This window comes from Blennius ocellaris (assembly GCF_963422515.1).
Source record: "Blennius ocellaris genome assembly, chromosome: 1".
NCBI lineage: Eukaryota > Metazoa > Chordata > Actinopteri > Blenniiformes > Blenniidae > Blennius > Blennius ocellaris.
In genome coordinates this window covers 12,259,839-12,280,777 of record NC_137650.1, presented here as the reverse complement: position 1 = coordinate 12,280,777, position 20,939 = coordinate 12,259,839, and the positions used below count along the sequence as shown (strand labels likewise).

At 40.7% G+C, this 20,939-nt stretch overlaps 1 protein-coding gene across 1 annotated transcript; it reads left to right on the top strand.

Annotated features, from left to right (window-relative positions):
• Positions 1-1,875: 1,875 nt before the first annotated feature.
• On the top strand, positions 1,876-20,863 carry sv2ba (synaptic vesicle glycoprotein 2Ba; the record flags this gene model as incomplete). Its single annotated transcript, XM_080505384.1, has 12 exons — positions 1,876-2,353; positions 8,524-8,704; positions 12,335-12,486; positions 12,862-12,995; positions 15,270-15,359; positions 16,722-16,835; positions 17,572-17,660; positions 17,810-17,974; positions 18,699-18,832; positions 18,943-19,143; positions 19,256-19,415; positions 20,680-20,863. The coding sequence occupies 12 exons, from the start codon at positions 1,876-1,878 to the stop codon at positions 20,861-20,863; spliced, it is 2,082 nt and encodes a 693-aa protein (XP_080361510.1).
• Between the last annotated feature and the right edge of the window lie 76 nt (positions 20,864-20,939).

Sequence of the window (20,939 nt, the reverse complement as noted above, 5' to 3'; positions counted from 1 at the left end):
TGCTTCTGGACTGAGTCAAACCCCAAAATAATCCCATTCTGGGGAAATGTGTTTATTTTTTACTCATCATTTACGCAGAAAAGGTTTTTAGAAGGTTTGTGAATGTTTTTATGAAAAGAAATTATATTAATAAACAATTAAAAGTCAAAAGAGTTCATTTGGTGACATCAGTGAAAACAGACATGCTTCTGTGCAAGGTTGTATTCCGAACAGTGAATTATTTTTACTTCATCAATCATTATTAAAAAAGAGAACAAATACACTTTTGCTAGAATATGCTAGGATTATTAACACCCTTCTGGAGAAACAGAGGAAGCTAGTAGTTTTAGATAAACAGATGACAGACGGTGTTTTTAAATCAAATGCCATTGCAAATGCAGGCGTATGCATTGCCATGGTAATGAAACTCTATTTAATTTGTATGTTTAAAATTGTGTTTTGAAATAAATGCAATTACCAAAGATGTTATATTTAAACTGTAATTATTATAATAAAAATAAAAAAACAGGACATAACTTTATTTCTCTTGCAAATAGAAACTGTAGTATAAAGTTCAATCAAGTTCATAAAGTAGGTTTTGAAAATATACTTTTGACATGTTACGACAGTTTCTTCCATATTCATCAGAAAGGTTTTTAGAGTTTACTTTCCTAGGAGTTTTGACTATTACTGAGTTATTACTATCAATGAACGCTCAAGGATGTTTAGTGATAACAGCTCATTGCCCTCTGCCAATGTAACACCAATGCAGAACTTCATGAAGCTTCCAATTTATAACTACATAGGAAGGTTAAACCAGGATTTATGTCAGTTTGCACAAGTGACTGTGAAGTTATTCAATTTCTCCTGAATTGTGTTTCGTCTTTGGCAGCACTCGGTTGTCTGATACAAAATGTTTCCACAACCCGCCATCATTTGTTATCTCAGAATTACAGAGAATCCAGCCTCAGGTTACTAATTGCTTGATTTTGTTTTCTTCTTCTTCCTTTTTTTTTTTTTGTCTCCGAACACATGGTCCCGACTTCGCCGTGCACAGCGCTTAATAATGTCGAATGTGGCAACAGAAATTCAGTGCGATGTGTGTCATTTATGCTCGGTGCCTCTGGTCACTTTTCAAAAATCAAGACAGATTTGAATGTGTCATTGCTGCCGCAGCAAACCGTGTGTGATGGATCAAAATGGCGTCACAGCGTTTGAGCGGGGAGGCGATGAGATTATCTGCTTGTGTGGAAGGACGGGCAGCCTACGGGGGAGACGAGCTGCCTGAGCTGCTCTGTCCTGCCAGGAAAAAAAATAAAAAATTAAACACTTTCCATTCTTGTAGAATAATAGCCAGAGCTTATTTTGGAACACAAAGTGCTTAACAAATAGAAACAAATAACATGAAGGAGGTTAAATTAGGAAAGAGGATGAAGTTTGAAGCACTCAGGAAATATTTGCATGACCTATTATTTTTCTTTCCTGGTGTTTCGATGTGCCCTTCACTGTTTTTTTATTGAAAGACTGTTGCGACGCCCTTTTGAGTCGGTAATTGTGACTTGACTCTTTGCGACTTTTGGGTCGCTAGCCGTTGCATTGCCGTGTCTCCGCTTCACAAGTCAATTCTTGTGTTCGTTTTAAAGCTGACAGACAATTTGCGGTGTGTTTCAGGTTCAGCATGCAGCACTGCACAAATCAAAAGAGGTAACGGTCTTCCGGCGCTGCTGCTGAGGCCTTCAATCTAGCGAGCTGCAGTTTGCGTCTCTGCAGCCACACACAGCGACTCACGGCTCCCCGGGTGGATTATGCCATTATAGCCGACAACTCGAGCTTCCCCGACATCCAGCAGCGACAAGGCGAAGACAGCCCTGCTCCCCGGACACAGCAGCAGGAACCATGGACGACCCCTATCACAACAATGTGAACCAGCAGGTGACAGAGGGCGGAGAATACACCTACACCCAAGATGGCGGCGGCCAGGACAGCTACCCCTACCAGACGGACTACCCTCAGCAGGACGAGGACGCCGCCAGCGACGACACCGAGGGGGCGGATGAGGGCGAGCAGATGTACGAGGGGGAGTACCAGGGCGTCCCCCACCCCGACGAGATCAAGGAGGCGCGTCGGGCGGCCCGGGCGGAGGCCCGGAGGAAAGCCCGCCAGGCCGCCCAGCAGGAGGAGGAGGAGGACAACCTGCCCGAGCAGTACGAGACCATCATGGAGGACTGCGGCCACGGACGCTTCCAGTGGATGCTCTTCTTCGTGCTGGGGCTGGCACTAATGGCTGACGGCGTGGACGGCTTCGTGGTGGGCTTCGTGCTGCCCAGCGCCGAGAAAGACATGTGCATATCCAACGCTGACAAAGGCCTGCTGGGTAAGTCACACCGAGGCTTCGTTGTCCAGTGAAAATGGAAAACGTCCGTTGCGTTTTGGGTGTCGGTTTACACTGCAACAACGCCACTGAAAACACAACTTTCTGAAAATGGCTCCCAAGATAGAACATCACAGCCTTGTTTTTTTACAGTGATTTTATCAGACTGTAATATTGTAAAGTGACAAGCAGTGATCAGACACAGTACAGTTTTTTCAGCTTGATATCGTCCCAGAGCTTGTCAAAGTGTGACAAGCTGTCTTACAGAGCTCCAAATACATTGTGTTGGGTTGTTGACTACTGCTTTTTCTTATCTTTGTCGCATTATAACAAAATAACCTTAATGGTGGTCATTAAATATATCCTGAAATGTAGAGAAATAAAATCCACCAAGGAAAAGGCATCCCCATGACCCCAGCTTTCTCCTGATAATGTGTCCCTGGTGCCTGAGCCGCTCACTTTGAGGACCACTTCATTAACAACTTACAAGGCAAAAAAAAAAAGAAAGAAAAACTTTTAAAAAAAAGGATTCAGCTTTGAACATTAGCCTTCCAAGTAAAAATTTTGGGGGAAAAAAGTTTGTTTTTGAAGCAGCTCTTTGTGTCTCAAAAGCATGTTAACCTTCAAATTGTCTCGAGAAACTTCATCCTTGAAGCTCTGCTCTCAGATCAATCTGAATCTCACAGTTATTACAGAGCTGAGTAATCATACTTTAGCTTAATTTAGTTTAGTATCTGTACTCACAAATCCACGTAACTGTCTGCATCTTGTATCGTGGTCAAGAATACTTATGGTTCGTGCCCACAGGAGCCGTCAATTTCAAAGTGCCCCTGTACACACACACCATTATAGTGGAAAAAATATCTCGAAATATTGTGATCTTAGTATAAGAAGTTATTCTTGTCCAGGTGGGGAACCGGGTAAAGTCCTTGACTTCCACAGGTCTGAATCCCAGTTGAAGAAGGAAACTTGCCAGTTGTAATGACTTCCTGGAGTCAGCAGATAAACTGCAGTCTCGGTATCATCTCTTTCAGTCGGTGCCGAAGTTCTGCGAGCACCACCACAGGATAGTGTTCATTTCTAACAGATAGTGTGTTTTCATGCTATTACAGTTTGAGGCGTCAGCAACATGGTGACAATAACAGCGAACGTGGCACATTTTGGTGCTTTAGATCACAAAACTGATCAAACGTTTGATTTGAAAAGGCACTAGGAAAAAAAAGACAAGAAGTTGCCAGAGTTCTTATAAATCAGCCTCAACCGTAGAATTCAACAACAAACCTGAGAGAGCATCAACAAAGTCAAAGTAATGAAACTCTGTACTTGTGTTAGAACTCTCCGTCCGTCATGCAGTTGCTCCAGTCTCATGTTTCAGTTTGGACAGAAGTGTGGCTCTGACACCGACCATTCAGCTTAACACAGCGAGAAACCGAACGAGCAAAAACACATTTCTCCACAACAGATATAAAGCCTCTTGGAATCCTACGAGAAAAGCTAATTGCAGTCATCTGTCCAAGAGTTCCCATCTTTACCCGGGGAGGAGGATCCCGTCAGTGAAATGATCTGCTGTTGTGTTTGGCTGGAACAAAATCCCGCATATGTTTGGATCTGGATGGCACATGGCTGCAGGACACCATGTCCGATGGAACGGGGGGTGGGGGGTGTGGGTGGGAAGGCTGACCGCTGGGGCAAATTAGGATGAAAGGAAAGAACTTTCCAGGCAAATAGAAGCAGGGAATGTAATCAACAATAATGTGTGTGTGTGTCCACAACAAGCGACTCGATTAGCTTCACCGGCAGTAAGTTGACTTGAGGGTTCCTGTTGTTTTTCAATCGTGTCGAAGACGCACAGAAATGGACCGGTAGGTTTTTAGAAGTGTCACGTAAATGACTTTGTGAGTGCGTCAGCCTGTTGGCGTTGCTCCTTTCCAAGCATTTACTGCAAAATTAGACAGAAATCCACATGTCACGTGGAGCCAACTTGTACGGGGAAAACGCAGCAGACAAATAAATAAGTGAGCCTGCTCCTCACTTATTTTCTTTTTTTTTTTTTGCACAGACCACTAAGCTGCAAATTAAAGCCCCTCACCTTATTTCCCATACCTCGTGTGTAGCCGGGCGACGTGGCAGATTGCACATCGCTCATTTCATCTCAGCAACAGGCTCCTGGGACGAAGCGTTGCGAGAGATTGATGAGGAACCCGGCTGTGATTGTATTCAGCGTGTGTTCCCAGGCTAATATGGAGCATGTTGCAGCAGTCAGAGATCCTGGCGGCCTGCGGCGCCCGGTGCCGAGCTGTCAGATATGCTCCGGGCCTCTGACGGGCTGCGGTAGCGGGAGGAAGGCCCGGCGAAAATGAAATCACAGCGTCTGTTTGTGCAGAGCGGGAGGAGAGCGCCCATCATTGGCTGAGAATATGAAGCAGATCTGCAGAATGATCCCATTTGATTCATGCTCATGCTCTGTTCAGCACACACACACACACACACACACACACACACACACACACACACACACACACACACACACACACACACACACACACACACACACACACACGGGAGAAGAAACGTGTTTAATCTTAACCTTCGCCTGGGATGGCGGAGAAACTCTCAAACCTTTTGTTAAAGCGAGGAGGCCGCCGCACTTACCTCTAATGATGGTTATGTTGTCTAATCTGCCGAGTGAAGATAGAAAGAGTTCATATAGTGGGAGAGACGATGCTGGAGGCAAAGAAAATAAACTTCTGCCTGTTTTTAAATCCCACTCTTGATATTATTTCCAACTATCTTCTAAAGGAAGAGCAAAATTGCTAAAGTTGCACTGCAGCTGATACATTTCTGGAGTAAAACCAGACTGGCAATTAAAAAGGTTATGCATAAAGTATGAGATGATTTTATGAATCCTGCCTCCTGCTTTGAATCGCTTCATTCTGAATGTCTTTGCCGTGCTGTTATTGCGGCGCAGCTCATGAATTCATGCCACTCCTGCAAAACATCTGTAACGTGAGAACTTTCACTGTTCTGCGGATATTTTCTGTGAAGAATTTGTAGTTTGAAATTGCTGACTTCTTTTTCTGTCGGTGGGTCTTAAATTGGATTTTGTGTTTGAAATGTAAGCAATGGAATATTTCAGGTTTTTAGCGAAGTGGACCACAAAAGGGAAAAAAAAAATTGATTAGTAAACTTTATTTTCATGCAGAGTGTTTCTCTGATGTCGGATTCGCCAAAACATCAGAGGCAGTTTTCACCTACATGCAGCATTTATTTAAGAGTTCATTTCAATTGTGCAATTTAGTGTCAGACCTGACAAATGTAATTAATGATTGAACCATGTCGCTTTTTATTGGGGTGAAGACTTACTGGAAATTTCAAATTGAAAGCCTCTAACTATCATGAAAAGAGTTTTTATTGATGTATGAAGCTGTTGATAGATATGTTATATTGGGACAAAGATTAGGAAACCGGTCCTTCTGGTGGTGCAATGTGGTTTAAATTATCCCACACGAAGAAGCTCTGGGCTAATTCTTGCTCTCTTATTAATATTTCTTTCAAACCTACATAAATGACTGGCTAATACTGGTCTATTAAGGCTAAAATTGAAATAAAGAATTGCTCCTACAAGTTTTTTTAATCTTAATTTCACTCATTTTAAACTGCTCCAGCCAAATGGGGCAACTTTCCCCAGCTGAAAAAACGTTGAATTCTCTTGTAGTTTCTTTATTTGAGAAGGTACTGCCTTTGTTCAATACATGCCAAAGTATTTCTAAAAGTAGATTCAGAGCTACACTGAAAGATGTTGTTGAGGTGAAGGGACATAGAAATGCTCCAACCCTGGTGAATGCCTTGCATATAAGACTTCCATACTCTGTGCAGGCTATGATTCATACTGAAAGACCTAGTTTAACACAAGGTGTTCGCGTTTTTCATTCTTCACACATTTATTTATTGAGCAAAAAAAAAAAAAAAAGCTTTGCTGTTGCATTTCTAACAGATTAATTCACCTTTTCCTCCATATGTAACAAATGCGCATGCAGTGCTTTCGCTTGTAATACTGTTGGGGAAAGATAAATGCTCCCTTGCCCTCGGGGGATTCAGTGCCTTCACCATGCTCAAGGACACCTCAGCAGTCTTACAGCAGCTGGGACGGATCCCGGGCCTCCAGCTGAAGGACGACGAGGCCGTCCCGTCAACCTGTCCACGCAAATATCTAAAGCATACCGGTCGCCTGAAGCATCGACTTGGCCAAGATATGAGGCTGACATGATAGCTTTGACTCTGTCTCCCGGTTGCCCCGAGCGGGTTCGTCGCTGAATGAGCCGTGCAAACTTGGCGTGTGGGAGCACCGCAGGGTTTGGACGGTCGAGTAATCCACCACCAAGGTGCACACGATGGCTCCACGTGCCGTTAAGCTGCTTAGGCCCTCCGTAATTAGGGCCGTGTAGTAAAAACATGGAGCAGGGAGGAGTTGTGGCTCGTACGGGAGAGGATGTCTGAGGTCGAGGGTTTGAGTCCCGACACGGGAGACTGGATTACTCTCGTCATTGTATTGAAGACGTGCTGCTTGTTGCTGAGTGCAGTTAAAGGAGACATGGTTAAAACACTGCTACACCTGAAAAGAAAAGGCAGCCCGCTGAGTGAGGCTGCGGACGTGATGCCGCATGAACTAGTAATCGGAGCGACAATGAAATGTCACAAAGCAACACAGACGACCGGATCTGCTGTCATCGCATGTTGAGGAGAAGCTCAAATCGGGTTTGAAAGTGGGGCTTCTTGGGGACAGGAAGTGGAGCGCTCCTTTCATGCTGCGTGAGTCAGAGCTTGGATTTTCTCGGTACGTCATTATAAATGTGGAGAAATGTTGATGGCAGCTCACATGTGAGGATGCGTCACACAGGGGGAGTACAGTAGAAGATGTGATGATGATTACTCTGCTGCTGTGGACTCATGTGAGGGTAAGGGGAGCCCCCTGGTGGAGGCCATGAATACTGCCCTACACAAAGAGTGTTGACCAGGGGCCAGATAGAAACTGTACATAGGTGATAGAATAACTCATGCTGTCCTCAATAGATTTACCAGCAATTCCATAATCTCCTTTTCTTTGGGAACGAATAAGCAAAGTACATTCTTTAAAGATCAGCATAAAATACACTTTATCACAAACAATCTTGAGAAGAAGCCAAAAGAAACCTAAAAGAAAGATATATTGAATATATGAACTGAAAAGGACAAGAGTTAAAGATACAGCACAGTATGAAAGAAATACTTTTTGGAAAGTGGAAAATAAGGTGTTCAAGCCTCAGTCTGTTTGTTTGGTCCAAATATTTGGTGCATAAACACTAAAAGCAGTGTTTACATGTTTGATTGTATAACATAAAGTAGGTTTCGTTCAAATGACCTGAGAGGTCTGGATGGTTCAGAACATAACAGAAGATCTAGCATGTGTTACTGAAATAAACCCTTTAGAGATTTGTAGAACAGTGGAAAGATTTTTAAATCTGTTTTCTTTGTGACAGGAAGTCAGTGCAAAGACCTGAGGACTGGATCCATGTGATCCACCTTCTCTGTGTGTGTGTGAGATATCAGGCAGCAGTGTTTCCAATCAGTATTCAATAACACAGAAATACAGCAGGAATCACGCCACCTGACATTTTGCTTTTTAGTTAAACATTTTACTATAAGTGTAGCTTTGGTCAGTTTAACACTAAAAAGTAATGGTAATAATGTAATTCTTCCATAAAACATGACATTTTTGTCAAAGTGTAGATATAAAACAGAACTGTGAGACATCTTGAAATTTCATAAATGGGCCATATGTGGAAAATGACAGCATAATAATCTATAAATACTCATGAATCCAAATGTTTCCCCTGTGTTTTAGTACACATACATAAACACACATAAATAAATATGCATAAAGTACAAATCAGCCAAAACAATCCCAATGTAAAATACAGTGAAATGTCCCAAAGCCATGTCCTCTATTTATAGTGGTTATTATCTAAAGGTTTTGTGGTTTTTGTGTGATCCAACTCCAAAAGGCCTGAACTTCTCACTGCAACAGTATTGATGTTGGCACTTGATTTCTGCAGCCGTCAACATTCATGCTTTTAGAACTTCAGATCATTTTTGAATTAATCTCTATTTGTGTGTGTGTGTGTGTGTATGTGCAGGTCTGCTGGTGTACGTGGCCATGATGGTGGGGGCGCTGGTGTGGGGTGGCCTGTGTGACAAAATGGGCAGGAGGAAATGTCTCATCTACGTCCTGACCATCGACCTGGTCTTCTCCTTCCTGTCCTGCTTCGCTCAGGGTTACGGCTTCTTCCTCTTCTTCAGGTTTTGCTCCGGCTTCGGGTGAGATCTTCTTTCATTTTGCTGTGATTGAACATAGAACTTCTTAACACTCTCTGGACAGTGGAAACTTATATTTGTTCATTTGATATCAGGTATCCACTTGATGTTACCTCTCACATCTTTGTTGGACTGAATGAGTGTAAATTTGACAGTTTAGATGACATGTGCACTCTTTGCTGTCATTTCAAAGTTAGTCAAACTGATCTCAGGCACATGAAGGTTGTATAAAAAAATCAAAATGTACTTGCTTTACTTAATGACTGAAATCAAAATGCAGTAATGTCTAAAACACCTGTTTGATTTTAAAAGACAAAAAAAGGCTGAAACAAAGAAACATTCATTTTAATGTTTCTTATTGTGTTGTTGCATACACATAATAATAAATGTCTATCCATCTATTTTCCGATACAACTTTATCCAAATCAGGATCACAACAGCCTGAAGCTTCCTTTCTGATACAGACGGTTAAATAAATCTTCAGGATATTTTGGAGTTACTACAGTTGGGAACATTTTTAAGTGAGTGCATCTCAGGTCAAGGCTCATTTTAAATTTAATGGTGGGGTTCACGTGGTTGCATGATCTCTGTAAAACCAATTTTTATTTCTGGTTTTGGGATTCAGAAGAATATCCCAGCTATTGCCACCTCAACACAACAACAGAACTAAGCAGCTTATTTTCGCTTGTTCCAGCTTCAGCTGTAGAAAAGCCACTCTGCTCACCTCTTCACTTTGCTTCCATGTTGATCATTTCTGCTCAACTTCAGGATACGACTTCCCTCTATATAATGTATTTTGCCAATTTATACTTGTGAAGGCCGCTATGAGCCACTCAACTGGAAGATTTGAGACCTCAACCTACACTGTATTGGGGATCGTCAACCTTTATAACATAAGCAGCACCAACAGGCTTATACAAAACTATTCGACAGCACGACATAGAATAAACTAATATTGTGATTTTAATAAATCAATTTCAATAAATTAATTAATGTAAAAAAATACACATTCAAAAACGGTCTCTTGTTGTTTTATTCCAACAAAGTACATTCCTAATTTTGTTCAGAGTTTCCTTTAGTTCCCAATATAATTGGGAACGAAAGGAATTATAGTACAGACATAGACATATTTGACCACAGTCCTTGTTTACTTCTAGTGAAGGACAGGTCTTTACATAATCAGAATCTTCATAAGTCATTGAATTTACTGAATTATTACCGGTAATACATTTTCTCCTGGTTAAGGTGATGAAAAACTGCTGTTGTGGCAAACCCACAGTTACTGTAAATGAGATCAACGCACACAGATGTAAAGGACATGAGCACACATGTGATTTTAAACAATAGGCATAATAAGGTTGTTGGTTTCTTTTTTTTTCTTTGCCAGAGCAGTTATCATGCTAGAGCGTGCCAACTGTTGCTGAACCCTGCTATATATTTAGAGTTCACTCTCACAATCAATTTGTAATCATTGCTGATGGCCTTGTTTTGTTGCTTACACTGAATTAATGTTTCCAACAAGTATGGTCAAAAGCTTTTACAGCACAGGCCTGATCAATTTAATTTAATTTGTGGCCACATGATTACTTCTGTTAATGCTTACACAGATAAAAAAAAAAAAAACAAGGGCCATGTATCTGCTGGACTGACCGCTCCCCTCAACAACTCCTCTGAGCTATAATGCTTCATTACAGCTGGCCTCCTGTTTTTATTATTTTATTTTTGTTTATTGATTTAACTTAATTGATATTCTATACAGAAAACCCCCCTCAAAAACAAGCTCATCTTTTGTATCTCATTGGCTTGTTGTCACCGTAAAGAGAACTTTGATGGCACCTTGGGCTGCAGCGCCATGAAAAATGTGGAAAAGTGTTGTTAGAGCCTTTAAACCATTGCCTGTAGGACCAATGGAGGAAAATTGCATACAATAAAAAAGGGTTTTACTGCACAGTCTCATCCACCTGCTGTCATGTGCAACATGCTGGCACGTGCCGCCGCTCCACACTGTTCATACCACTTCAATAACACCCGACTGCACAGTGCACACAAGGAGATCCCTGTTTATTTACACCAACAGAGCATTTCTTTATTACACTAATTAAAAGAAGTGAACAATGCTCTTTGCTTGCTTTTCATTTTCCCTTTTTATTGCTCAGCTCCCTGCTGTTGCCGGCACCTTGCAGTGAGAATGTTGCATTGCACCGATTGATTTTGCAACTCTCAAACCCACATGAAGCTTGAGTTTGGCCACACATTCAATATTTATGTTTTTTTTTTGTTTGTTTGTTTGTTTTAAATGAAATAGTCAGCTGTTGCAGATCCATGCAGAGAATGTGGCTTATGAAGGTCATCAGCAACCTGCATTGGTGGAAATGTTCCACTGGTTTCTTCAAATGCAATGAGCAAGCAGACTTATACAATATATGACAAATACAATATATACACACTGAGAACATGGAGAGATGACACACAGCTGATAACCCAAATGCTCAAAACATGATCACAAACCCAACATGGATGATAAAACCGAATAAATAATCATTAAGCAAATTAATGGATCAGGAATCCCTGACATTTGACATCATTAACATCCAGAAGCGGCGTCTTAATAACTATGTGGGTTTTTGTTCGGAAGTTTAATTGGGGACAAAAAGGAAAAGAAAAAAGAAAACAGCTCCAGCCAAAAGGATGAAACACACTGATACAATCATGACCTCATTATTAACACAGACAACTTCCTGATCAGCAATCTAAAGCCACAAATAAATCACACGGAGGATGTGTGAAGGATTTTCAAGTCATTTCCTCTCTAATTGGAGCCAATACTAAAAGTTTGTGTCAAACAAAATATCATTAAAGGAAAGAAAATAACAAGGTCTGAAGTGTAATGTGTGACAGTGGTGTTGATTATATTGGAATCAGTTTAGAAGACAACAATATCATATGCATCTATTTACATTTGATAGACTTCATTTGTAGCTGAAATTCACAAATATCCAACTGGCAAAAGCACTGTCTTACAAATTGGCCAAATTGGAACAAATGTGTGAAATAACAAAGATCAAATTGACTTTCGATCAATGGATAAAAGAACGTCGGGTTTTTGTTTTTTTTATGATTGACTGACATGTTTTTCTACTCTGTAGTTAAATGTGATATATTTTTTCAAACATTCCACCCACACTCATATTGAAAATGAATTTATAAACCTGTTGCATTACGAGAAATTAAAACATTCATTTAAACTTTTGAGTTTGAGACACAGCCCATGAACGTTTTGTCATATCTAAATCTGTCATGTGAAGTTTTATGAGTGCAATTTATAATGTCATAAATTACAATACAGTTTTTGTGACCGTTTTTAGCAGCTTCATCGAAACTTAAAAACTATTTCTTTTAAAGTTTATTTCACAGTTTTAACTATAATAAAACAATTTTTTTTCACTGTTTATAGTGATTTTAGTAGTATTAGGTGGGTTTATTAGTTGTTGTTTTCTGTTTTGTTTTTTTCTTTTAGCTATTTTATTCATTCATTCATTCATTCTAAACAGTCTAATCATAAGTGAAGCAGCAGTAACCGAGAATACAAAGGATTGTGACGGTGAGGTTCTCATTTTTTGATTTGTCCCCCAGAATCGGCGGCTCCATCCCAATCGTGTACACGTACTTCACAGAGTTCCTGCAGATGGATAAACGTGGAGAGCATCTGAGCTGGCTCTGCATGTTCTGGATGCTGGGGGGCCTGTACGCCTCCTTCACCGCCTGGGGAATCATCCCCCACTACGGTAACCTGCACAGTGCACAAGAACAGATAAACAGAGAAACGGAAATAGACTGTGCAGCTTTTAACTCACACAGAGTTAATATAGAGTGCCATTGTGTTTGCAGAACTTATTGTTTCATTTCAATTCACCACAGGAGCTTTGTGGACTTTCCTCTGCTCCAGTCTGCATGAGCTGGCTAAATTAATTTAACATCTCCACTTGTTTTTTTTCAGTTATTGTGGCAATTATGCTTTAAATTAAAATTTCATGCAAACATTAGGTTTGGAAAAAAGATCCACAGTCACCTGCATGTAATTGATTTTCTTCTGTTCTTCTTCCTGGTGTGAACATACCTTGAGTTTCAACAACTTACTGTGTACTGGTTGTTCTCACCAGGATGGGGCTTTGCCATCGGTTCAGAGTTCCAGATGCACAGCTGGAGGCTGTTCATCCTGGTGTGCCTCTTCCCAGCGCTGGCTGCGCTCATTGGCATCATCTTCATGCCGGAGAGCCCTCGATTCCTGCTGGAGGTCAGAAACTATTAGGAGTATCAGCCAGAACAAGTCTGGGGCTAAAATATAACACTTTCTATTTCATCCCAATGGGTATTTATGGGTATTTAATGACAACTAGATGTCTTTGTCTATTATCGGTAAATTATCATGTTTGTTCCACCTATGGTTTTCTTATTTTACATCTTGAATTTCCTTGAAATATATGCTTCAAGGAAATAACTATTATTCTTATCTTCAAGGATTTACATTTTATCAGGATTTATTCCCCTAAGATAAAAACGATGCAAGAAAGTGCTTTTCTATATTTAAATAAAAGCAGTATTATACAGTGTATAACAAGTGTTCAACAGTATAACAAGATACAGAAGTCTTCCAGGGTGTACTACACCACACACTCAATGCTATTTGGATTTTACAATAACAATTTGCAAATGAAAACCTCTTTAAGCTATTTTTGAGAAATTTGTTTCCAGTTTCCTATTAATTAAGATAATTGACCCCACTTCACCACCAGTGAATGATTATACATTGGTTTCAAAATTAGTGAAATAGAGATCAGCAGAGTGCAGTGAAACAGTGCGAAGGCACTGATGTCTGTTGAGGTCCAGTCACTGATTAATTAGCAGCAATTAAACACAACAAATGAGGTCTAAAATTCACTGTGTAATAATAATTTAAAAAAATTATACCCAGGAGCTCAGATAAACACATCATTTAAAAAATGGTTTAATATTGTGGATGTTGTGGAAATGTGCCTGGAGCAGGCCGTGTTATAGCAAATGAGTACAATCAGGAGCAATCAGCTTCATGAGAGACCCTCAAAGCTGTTGAGGAAATAATGCGGCCCAGAGTTTGTCTGAGATCGTGTGGGAGGTGTCCGGCCTCTGCAGCTTTTTCTCCATTAGACTAATGTCTTTATCTGAATATCAAATGCATCACGAAGCATGGTGGTGGCAGCATCATGCTGTGATGATGCTTCCCCGGGCCATACCTGGGTATTAGAGGAATACCAGCATACGCTCCTTGTCAGGACATAAAAAGGAGAACAACAGGAGGTTAGAATACATAAAAATACGCATGATTTAGAATTTATTGCATACAAATTATGATAAGCTTTCGTAACGTGTAAGTTGTATTGTAAAACACTGTTGACAATATAGAAAACATAGATGTTAAATGAAATTAATCTTTGTAATTACATAAATTAATCACTTTTTAGTTGCGTCTCAACATTGCTCATTTCAGACTGATTTTGTTGGTTGAATGAATCAATAAGTAGAGTCACACAGGTTTGCACGCGACAGTGAAGATTATGTATTATGTTTTCTTCTTTTTCTTTAAACTTCTAATGAAATATAGTAGAAGGAATAAGGTCAGTGTAAACTAAACATGTTTCGCATTGAGATGAGAGGATTTGCCTGGGTGATTGTGGGCAAATTGTTTGGTTCGACGCATACAGCCGTGCACTTATCCACACTTTTATTCACAGTTGGGTTTTTTTAAACTGATATCTTCTATCCACTGATCCAAGCAATGCATTCTCGTTTGTTTCATGCGCCAAATCCTTTATCCTGCTGCTATAATAAGCCACGTCTTGCATGGGGGTGGAAAGGAACTTCTGGGTTAGACAATAAAAATCAAGCATGATTAAATGCATCACTTCTTTAAAGCTCATGAAAGTCCCCACCCTCATGAAAACCTACCATATATTCATTTTTGACATTGTGTACTGAGATTAATCTGTCAAAATCGATTATTAGTTATTTCTTGGAGGAATCTGATCAAAACACTCAAGGGGGTGAAATTGTGCTGTGTAAGTGTAGTTTCCTGATGCACAGTTCCAAACATGAAGCAGCGATTGGTTGAGAATGTTGAGTCATCCGCCATCGCGGCAACATCCCACCGCGGTGCAAAGCTCGCGAAGAGCCGTGAAGTCATCACCCCACCGCCACCCGACCCTGTTTCTCATCCAGGACATTGTCAGACCCCATGACCACATGTGGTATTGTGTTTGTATGTTACTGCTGCAGCACTCCCCCAACTTATCACACGTTTCACCCCCCTTTCTGATAAGATCCAGGCCTAATGGGAACGTCGTTGCTCGGCTGTGTGTCTGGCTCCAGAGTATGTGAGAAAGTCTGAGTGGACAGACTGAAAACCACTGATTAAACGTTTCTATATTTAGTACGATTCAGTAATCGGTGCAAAACTCTCGTATGGAAACAGATTTTGCGGGATGCTCGAGGAACGTGGTTGCAGAGATATTCATATTTGTGTGTTTGTTTTCAGAATGCCAGACATGACGAGGCGTGGATGATCCTTCGACAAGTTCATGACACCAACTGGAAGGCCAAAGGAGAGCCCGAGAGAGTTTTCACCGTAAGATACTATCCATTATCGATATTTTGTTATCAGCTAAAACAATATACAGTTTGTGCGAACAGACAGAATGCATCGTGTGAAATCAGCTGCATGAAGGGGTTCCAAATAAAACAAAGGCTATAAATGCTCCATTGTATATATTGTTCAAGAAGACTACAACATTAATTTAGAGGATGACAGCAAAGATGTACTAGATCTACTCAGCTGGCTCACCACAACTTTCCTCTTCTCACTTTATCATCAGATATTTTCTGCGTTGCACCTCACATTTTGTGACCGATTCATAAAATGATCTTTTATGTTTACAGAAATAGTCCAATACGTTTGATAACCTTCTCCACCAACGTGTCGCAGAAATTACGGTTTTGAACAAATAGTCCTCAAACCAGTCTTAAGCAGGCAGGTTGTTCTTAGTAACTATGCAAAATCTATGACAACTGACTGTCGTTGGAGCACGAAAAACACAAAATCAAAATACATAAAATGAAAAAAAAAAAAAAACACACAAAATTAAGATCACAGGAGACTAACACTGAGACACTTGGGAGGCAATTCATACAGAACACAGGAACAAACTAACAAGCAGAACACACAGAAGATGCCCAATATATACCACAGTCACCAGGTGCAGACAATCACACACTCAGGCACAGGTGAAACACATCAGAGCAGGAAGCAGCAATCAGAAGTCAGAGTGGAGTGGAGACAGAATCTCAAAATAACATAAATAAATGTGTATGACGGAAAACATGTTTCTGTTTTGCCCTCTGATTCCATGATTGCAACGTAATGCTGAAATTAGCATCACACACACCAAGAATTACATAATGGATGTACAGTATTTAAAAAAAACAACACATAATGAGATACTGTTATAAATACTGTTTGTAGAGGATGAACTGTTCCCCCAAACAAGCTGCATATTTAAATATTCCTATTAACGTACATACATGTTCTGTTGAAGACAGACTACTGTTTAAAAGAGGAGATTAAATTAAGTGGTTTCAACAACATCTGCCAAACCATTACAGTTAATTAGCAGTGTGTGCCACCAGGATCAGTAAAGAAGGGTTTAGGCAGCCAGAGACGGTTTGATTGTTTCTGCTAACCTCACTGCTTGTAACTGGAAGAGCCTCGACGTGTGAGGAAGTGAGCGCGAAAGTACAACAGAAACTGTATTTATTCACTTAGAGAGATTTTTGTACAGTTGTTTGGGTGCCGATGTCATTTAGACTGCCTTTAGTTACAATTAATCCAGGTTGAACCTAAAAACTAATAAGAATGTAATATTGTGATTGCTGTAAAGCTGGATGTGATGGTGATAAGTCACTATATATCTGGTCTTCTTCCTAATTGTAGGTGACCAACATTAAAACGCCACAGACCCAGGATGACGAGTTCATAGAGATCCAGAGTGAAACAGGAACTGCCTTCCAGCGCTGGACCGTCCGACACTTGACCATGGTGCAGCAGGTCCGCAGATTCCAACCAGATTCCTCTCACACTCTTAACAGACCACACAAGAAAATGATTGACACTATTGAGGGATGCTGAGGATAAATACAGTGTTTTTTTGTTTTTTTTTTATCTTATTTGGGCCAGAGGAGCAAAAATATAATTTTTTGTTTAAGTAAATACATGTACACTATTAACAAATTTACATTCAATTAACATTTTTTGAAAAACAACCATGTTTTATGCTTCTGTGTTAATGCTATTTCACTGGTGTTCAGGCAGCTGGGTTTTACTGCTGCCATCTGCTGCTCAGTTATGGGTTTTCAGCAACATTCTCCACATCACCCTACTGGAAATAATGGGAATTACAAGTCCTTTTCATTGAGGATATCTTCTTTTTATCCTATTTTCTTAAATTATTATTATTATACAAACTCATTTTGTAGCTGAATCAGATCCTCTTAAAGGCTGTGTTGACTTCAGGATTGTATGTTTGATACCCCTCAGATAAAAAAATACTTTTCATCGTTGTCTTTTTTGGAGGTGGCACATTGGTGAAGTGGTTTGCAGAAGTCCACTTCTTCTTCTTTTTTTATCAGAGCTGTGATGGACAAGCCTCAGTTCAGGTTTTGCTTCATCCGTTATCGGCTGGAAAAGGTTCCAGCTTCTAACTATGGATAAAGCAGTTTTACAAGATATGTGGATGAATGAACCTTCCTGTTTCCTTTGTCTGTCCTTCTTTGTCCTCCTGCAGGTGATGGCCAATGTGATGTCTCTGTCGGCTCCAGAGCTCAGACTACAAGGCCTCTTCTTGGTCATCGTGTGGTTCTGCTTGGCCTTCAGGTAGACCCCTTGCTCCCCCTTGAAATTTAACCTGAAAGCTTCACATACAATTAATTTTGTCCCTGATCTATTCAATCCTCTGTTTATTTGTTTTGTTTTGTTTTTAATTTGGAGAGATATTCTTCTTCGGCTGTTTCTGCGTCCCTCAGCTACCATGGACTCGGAGTTTGGTTCCCTGATATGATCAAGTACATGCAGTACGAGGAGTATGAGTCCAAGGTCCGCGTGTTCCACCGAGAACGAGTGGAACGCTTCCACTTTAATTTCTCTCTGGTCAACCAGATTCACCGGGAAGGAGAATATGTCCATGACAAGTATGTATGCAGCATAGACATTGAAATACAATTACATATGGCCTGTAAAAATGAAATTGTAAATAATCTTGACTGCTTTCTGCATGGCTGTATAATATATACTATACTCTCATTCAAATAGATTCCACTTTTGTTTTGTGTGTGTTTGCTGGTGACCAACAAAGAATCATACCACGACTGAAATTACCATTTACATCCACCATGACTGGATGGAGCGATGAGCCCCCATAAATAAAATATGATAGCATGGAGTTGGACGTGTTGGTGGACGAAGTTAAAAACCTCACATTGTGACAGCAAAGAAATCCCACTAGACACTGACTCAAATTTGTAGTAAAAACAACGAGCAACAGAAGAGATTATGTAAATATTACAAGACCAAACAACAGAGATCAAACTGTGTAATATAGTACTCTTCTAAAGGCTGAACCAATTTTCACCTAAAATGTGTTTTGAATAGACACAATCCAAATAAACAAATTGCACTTTGTTAGTTATTCTATCAACATAAATTCCTTCCTGTAATGTGGGCATGCCACATTCTATATTCACAAATCAAATTTATATTCAAGTTTAAGTCCTTTTTCAATACACAAAACTTGAGCAGATCTGAATGCTATTAAAATGTGCTACTGTTTGTGGGGGCATTGTATGTTTTGAACTGTAAATAGAGCAAAATGATAATATTTCATACAACTTGCTTTGTGCAATTCTTTCCTTTTAGGTTCGCCAACATTGAGATCAAGTCAGTTAAGTTTGAGAGCTCTCTGTTTGAGAACTGCTACTTCGAGGACATTAAATCAACCAACACCTTCTTTGAGAACTGCACCTTGAAAAATACCGTCTTCTACAACACAGGTACAACTTCAGGCCCCTATTAAAAAAAAAAAAAAATGGTGGGGCTTTTTTTAGGCAAAGTGACACATTCCTGCTTCCTTTGACATCCTGTTTCCTCCCTCTCTCTCCAGATCTGTGGCAGGAAAAGTTTGAAAACTGTCGGATGGAGAACACGACCTTCCTCCACCCGAAGAAAGGCTGCCACCTGAACTTCCAGGAGGAGAACGACATTGTCATCTACATGGTCAGCTTCTTGGGAAGTTTGGCTGTGTTGCCTGGCAACATCATCTCGGCGCTGTTTATGGACAAGATAGGCAGGATCCGAATCATAGGTGAGATGCGTATCTGTGTGTGTGTGTGTGTGTGGATACGGGGCCGCGGCAGTGGGAGACAGGCTTTCAGGTGATTAAGTGTGTCACCGTGTGCGTGCGTTCATCCCTGCAGGTGGTTCTATGCTGGCGTCATCGGCCTGCACCTTCCTGCTGCTGCTGAGTTTCAGTCAAGGAGCTGTAATATGTTGGCAGTGTCTCTTTTATGGCACCAGCGTGGCGGCTTGGAACGGACTCGAAGTCATTTCTGTGGAACTCTACCCCTCATCTAAAAGGTACAGGCCGGCCTGAACCGGCTCGTAATTTCAGTGCGAGCGTCACCCGACCACAGTACATTCATAACTCATCCATTTTCATTTAACCTCCCATTCTGTGAAACCCTCACCCAAACATCAAATGTCCGGTAGCAGCTTAACAAGTGTGACTGCGCACAGCAGGGCGGACAGGCTTTGAAGTTCTGCAGATGGAGAGGTGGTGTGTGTGTGTGTGTGTGTGTGTGTGTGTGTGTGTGTGTGTGTGTGTGTGTGTGTGTGTGTGTGTGTGTGTGTGTGTGTGTGTGTGTGTGTGTGCGTGCGTGCGTGCGTGTGTGCGGGTGTATATCAACACAAAGCAAGCAAAGTTCAAAGTAAAACATTTCAAAAATGTTTTTTCTCATCCAGTCTTCTGCATCCAGCCACAGAAAACAGTCGGTCAGATTCAGGAGTGAAGCATTAGGAGCACGTGGAAGCCATAAATACACACAAAAATATAGTATGCATGTGAGTTTGCAGCTCCAGCAAAACTGATCACTCATTGACCTGATGCTTTTGATAAACCCATCATTTTGTCTTTATCTTGAAAATGTGAGTATCACAACACTGAAAAATGTAATAAATCAGAACTGGCGTGTTTTATGCAACAATGAAATTATTGTTGTTTTGCGATCTTTTATGCATTGCATTATATTTACGTAATTTTGGACAATTTCCTGAAATGAGAATTTGCTGTTTTGTGTCAATGTAATAATAATAATAATAATACTAATAATAATAATAACCCTTTCTTCTGATTGGCTGACTGTTTTGGGTAGCTTCGTCAGTGTTCAAGCTTGCTTGCTTTACATGACAGTTAAAAATCATGTGAAAGTTTGGACCGTCAGCCAAGAAAGAAAGACACTGAACAGTTGTGATATTACAAAACATATAGAAGAGAGTAAACCACATGAATCTGGAATTTCTGATGACAATATTTCTGATATTACTGATTTTAAGGTGACATTATAGCATTGTGTAATCCTTCTATTTTGGATGGTGGCGGTTCGTGGTTCAAATATACAGATATTCATGCTTGTTAGAATCAGGAGTGGAAAGTGATGAGATTGAAGGCTGACACTTACCTTTAGTGTTGACAATGACTGAATGCAACCATTGATGAAATGACCCTGTTCAACTTCATCCAACACATGACAATTTCCTCCAGATGTACTCTTTCACTGATTTATTCATTCATTCCCGAGCCCTGCACACATCTCACTCCGTCTCTGTCCTTGTGCCTCTGCAGAGGGACAGCTTTCGGCATCCTCAACGGGATCTGCAAGTTCGCAGCCATCGTCGCCAGCTTCATCTTCGCAGCCTTCATCGGCATCACCAAGATCATCCCCATCTTCCTGGCCTTCGCCGCCCTGGTCTGCGGAGGTCTGGTGGCTCTGAAGCTGCCTGAAACCCGGGAGAAAATCCTGTCTTAAAAAAAAAAAAAAAAAGCCAAACTCTTGCAGCCTCCTGGCCTCCAAACACAGTCTAGCCAGAAAGAGGGGAGGGGCC